Genomic DNA, 4,825 nt, shown 5'->3' with positions numbered 1-4,825 from the left:
GGCTGCTTCCTCGATGGGTGTGGCTCCGCAGTACAGCAACCAACACAAGCTCAAAGAAGCCTGTAAGTAGCAAACAATTTTGTCTCTCTCTCCTGCGCGATACAGCCCTCTCCACAACCTTCCATGAACAATCAAGAGCACATATATACATGTATAAGAAAGGGGGACGCAGAAAGAAAGCATCCAAAAAGACGGGCACACGCGCAGGCACATACCATGTCTCAGCGCTCAACTAAAAAGCGAGAGAGAAGAGCGAGAGAGTCGAATCCATAAAGAGTTTGTGAAGCCTTGTTGCTTCTCTTGCTTCGCCTTAGCACGGTTTCCTTCCCTCTACGCCTTGAGCCTCCCAAAGAAAAAGAAAAAAAAATAGCGCACGCGTGTGTGTGTGTGGATATGTGCATGCACGCACACAAAGAGAAGAGGGCGAAAAGGAAAAGCGACGTCGATGACGCTGGCGATGTTGCTCACCAAGAGCACATCCCGCACGCAGAGAGAGAGGTGGGAGACACCGACGCATGTGCACGTGCATGGACAGGACGAGAAGTGGCAGAGGTTGAAGCAACTCGAAGAGAAAAACAAAGAAGGAAAGAGAGGAGCACTGCAAACGGACTGGAGAAAGGGGGTCGGAAGGGGCGGGCGGGTAACCGTAATAATAGCAACGCAGCACACAACGGGAAAGGCATCGGGCCACCCAAAGCGAAGGAAGTAATGCGCACGTGCACACAAGCAGACGCACGCACAACGGCACTCCAAGAAAGAAAAGCACAAGCACGCCGATGTATCGAGTGCGCCTCGCGTGGGAGGAGGCGAACGTTGTGCAGCTTCTGGCACTCGGGCAGCATGGCGAGGGCATGTTGTGGAAAATGGGGACGGGGCTGGCGAGTCCGGAAACTGGCGCCCGCCAGGACGAAAAAAGAAAAGATTGCTTGAAAAAACGGAGAAGGATGGTAGCGAACAGAGCTACGAAATCAACGACAGCAGTAACGACAAAAACAAGTTGAAAACCACCACAGAAAAAAAAAAAAAAACAGAAAACCGATGTCGACCACGCGCACCGACCGTGACGGCGTTTGCGTGGGAGTGCACGCTTGAATCGCACGTCGCAACAGGGTGGGGTAGGGGTGAAAGTCAAAAACTACAGCTCCCCCCTCCAATAAGAAAAAAAAGAGGGGCAGCTGACACGTGGTTAAACCACAGAAACAGCGAGAGGAGGAAGGAAGGAAGGAAGGAGTTCCGTGGGGTAGGGAAGCGCGAGAGAGACATACATGCCACAGACACAACCATGCACTTACCAGTCCTCCTCCTTGACAACCTTCATCCAGATACGACAGTGAAAGATGTGGTTGAGGAACGTGGCCAGCTCGAGAAAACGCACCGGGGTATCGGAAGTGTAGTGCACATAGAGCTTCTGCCCGTCCGCCTGGAACTCCACATCCACAAAGTGCATCCACTCCACACGGCAGCTCTGAAACAGGTGCGGCTGCGTAGTCAGGTACCGAAGGAACTCCAGTGTCGCCTCCTCGAGGGGAAGCTGCGTGTTACCATGCATCAGGATCTCGTCGGCCAGAGCGGCGCGGTGGATGGAGGCGGCGAGCGAAAATTCCAGGTGTACGACGAGGTGAGCGGCACGTCGCTGCACATCTGTCATGGCCTCGTACTCGTCGCGCGTCATGGAGAGCGTGACGATGCCGGTGTCGACACCCATGTCTCCATCCACGACCACCATCGTACCAGGGGCGTAGTGCTCTGACGCGACGGCGGTACTCTTGCGGAAGCGGTGCTGCAGCAAGCACACGTACTTCATCTCCGACTCGTCCAACACGGTAAAGCGCGGCCCGTCGCCGCTCTCAACCTCCAGACCGCGCCGGCGGTTCATCAGGCGGCGGGAGAGGGGTAGCATGCGGCGCAGTACGCGGGTGGAGCTGTTGCTACCAGGCCCGATCACGCACCGCCGGAGCTCCAGTGCATCACGGAAGCAGCCGCTAGAGTCCAGCTTCTGCCACAGGCCAAGAAGGTAGCTTGTGTCAAGGTCGGCCAGGTCGGCAGCAAGCAGTTCCTCTTTCGTCGAGGCCATCTCCGCCGGCTGCGCCAGGGCGTACACGCGCGCGCTGCGCGGCCGCCACCCCCACCTCGACGCCGACTGGTACGCGGAGCGGGCCGCGCTGAAGCCCAAGGGCGAAGAGTACGGGCCTGGACGACGTACCGCAGGCCACACCCCTGCCGCAGCAGCCGGATCAGCGGAGGCGCCGACTACGCCTGAGGCCGGCGAGAGGTCCTCCTTACCAGGTGCTTCAGCCAGGACTACGGCATCGAGTGTCGATGGCGACGCCACGTGCGACGCTTTAAGGTGCCCAGACGCACACGAGACGCAGGACGAAGAATCGGTGGACACGACAGGGTCTTCTTTGGTGGCGCCCGCCTTTGCGCCTCTGGCCGACGCAGGAAGGCCCACCTGCTTCGAGCGCGGCTTCGGCACCGACGGCTTGCCACGCTCCGCAGGCGCCGAGGCCGTGACCGTGAGCACAGTTATCGGTTCTGTCTCCGGCGGGGCCGCTGGGGCGGCACCGTCATCATCGTCCATAAAGGCCGAGTGACGGAGCGGTGCGGAGGCACCACTCGCAAAGAGAGCAACGGGGACGGTCGCGGTGGGCGCTGCCTCCCTCACACTCAGAAGTGCGCCGACAACTCCGCTGTGCTCGTGGCTGAGCGACAAGTCGCCGTCACCGTTCACGTAATGACGCACACATACCTTCTTTGTCGGCAGGCGACGGGGGCTGGGTCGCACCCCGTCGGCGCTGTTGCTGCTGCTGCCGTTCGCACCCGCTGCGATGTCTGGCGAGCGAGGCGGCTGCGTGACGTTGGCCCTGGCGTCGCCGCGGTCAGAGAAACCGAGGGTGGCGCGTGCGACGTAGGGGCTGCCGGTGGGCAGCGAGGAGCACGATGTGCTGGTCGCCTCGCTGCCGTCGCTCTCGACGGTGGCCTGGGTCTGCGGCAGAACGATGCGGCTATACGGATCATGCCGCCATACGACACCCGGCACCGTCAACAACCGATCCAGAGCATCCTGAGTAGGGGCCTGCGCGGCCGCCTCGTCGCCTCCCCACAGCGACTGGTCAGATGCCTCGGCGTCGACAGCGCCTGCGGCGGGAAGTCGTGGAATGGGTGACAGCGCCGCCACCGCCGCCTCCTCGGCGGCCATACTACTGGTAGAAGCAGCTTCGTGGCTAGAGCCGTTGGCGACGACTTTTTTCCCCGAGGCTGGACCTTTTGCAGGAGCGGCGAGGTCGGAGCGCGACAGCGGCTTAACACCGGCCCTCTGCGCCGCGGAGCGCTCCTTGAGCAGCTGAGAGGAGCGGTGCTGCTGCATCAGCCGCGCGTGCACGTCGGCCAGCAGCGCGCTCTCCTCTGGCGAGCAGGACCTCTCTGCCGGCTCTGACGCAGCGCCGGTGCTCCTCCGATGGCTGTGCGGCAAGGGGCGCTGAGTAAGTGGAGACGTCGCGCGAGGATATGCATGCATGTCATGCGGCGTGCCCGACTTCTGAGTCGACATGCGAATGGGCTGGGAGGCGTCCACCGGGCTGTAGCCTCCATGCTGGGCGCAAGCCACGAGTGAGCACTGCGTCACAGCAGCCGCGGCGTCGGCGCTGCTGATATGTGCCTTGCATGGTGGAATGTCGTAGGCGCGGCCGTCGTACGACAGGAACTGCGGGGCTCGCGCCGCCCTAGACACGGGCGAGCTGGTTGACAAGGAGGCCGACGACGGCAACTCCATCACGCCAGACGGATATGTGGGCGGCACGCCGATCGCATGCGCATCATTTCCGGCGACTGTGGCCGCATACGACGGAGGCAGCGCAAACGGGACCAGCGTGCCAGAGCTCGACTGGGGCGAGAGTCGTGGCGGAGGCGGCGGCATCATGACGTAATGCGACCGCCCATGTGAGCTGCTGAGCATCTCCTCCTCCGCAGAGTTCTGCCCCATCGAGACTGAGGTGGGCGTAATGCCGCTGCTCGCGCAGTCAGCGTACAACCCATAGCCACTGCCGCAGCTACCGCCAACGACGTTGGAGCAAGAAATGGAGTAATACCCGCGAGGTAGATACCATTGAGGAAAGCGGGAACCGCTGAAGCTGCAGCTGCTGAAGACGGAGCCGGCAGCTTGGTCCGTGTACCCATACCCGTTTATGCCGGCGATGGAAGGTGTCGCCCCGTACCCCATCACGGGGCTGGCACTGCGGGTGCCGGCACCGCACAGCTCTGCCGAGGTCAGCGGCGAATCGGCGTAGCGAGGCTGAGAAGAGTGGTAGTAGAAGTCGTTCGCTTGGGCCGCGGCTGCGGCGACGTAGAAGTCGGGCTGAGGTAGCAGCGGCGGCGTGATTGTTGGCAGCTCGAAAGAGTTGAAAGACGAAGGGTAACTGCTGCCGCAGGCGGTAGCGCCGCTCTGGATCATGCCACCAGCACCGCCGTTGTACGGCTGCCCGTAGCTCACCACAAAAGGCCGGAAGTTACGGCAGTAGCCCTGCTGTACACCAGCGATAGCAACGCCGTTTTCTGCCGCGGGCATGGCGTCAGCGGCGCCGGCGCTACCACTCATGATCCTTGCTTGGCTTCCTGCTGCGTCATTGCCCATGTGAACAAAGGGGTAGGCGTAGGTGCCCGGGCTGGATGCGCCAGCGGACATCAGTGCAAGGCCTTGCGGCGTTCGCAAGTGGGCTCTGTGTGCGGCCGCGTAGCGAGAAATGGCGCTCAGATGTGGGTGGCAAAAAGAGAGAGGGAGGAAAAGCGCGTTCTGTGCTGTGCGCAAGCCCGCTCCTACGAAATGGTC

At 61.6% G+C, this 4,825-nt stretch overlaps 1 protein-coding gene across 1 annotated transcript; it reads right to left on the bottom strand.

Annotated features, from left to right (window-relative positions):
• Nucleotides 1-1,288: 1,288 nt before the first annotated feature.
• Nucleotides 1,289-4,594, bottom strand: LDBPK_291210 (hypothetical protein, conserved; the record flags this gene model as incomplete). The annotated part of the gene is made up of 1 exon (XM_003862490.1): nucleotides 1,289-4,594. The coding sequence occupies one exon, from the start codon at nucleotides 4,592-4,594 to the stop codon at nucleotides 1,289-1,291; it is 3,306 nt and encodes a 1,101-aa protein (XP_003862538.1).
• Nucleotides 4,595-4,825: the final 231 nt, after the last annotated feature.

Source organism: Leishmania donovani, chromosome 29 (assembly GCF_000227135.1).
Source record: "Leishmania donovani BPK282A1 complete genome, chromosome 29".
Classification (NCBI taxonomy): Eukaryota; Euglenozoa; class Kinetoplastea; order Trypanosomatida; family Trypanosomatidae; genus Leishmania; species Leishmania donovani.
The sequence above is the reverse complement of the archived record's forward strand: the minus strand, read 5'-3'. Positions and strand labels throughout refer to the sequence as shown.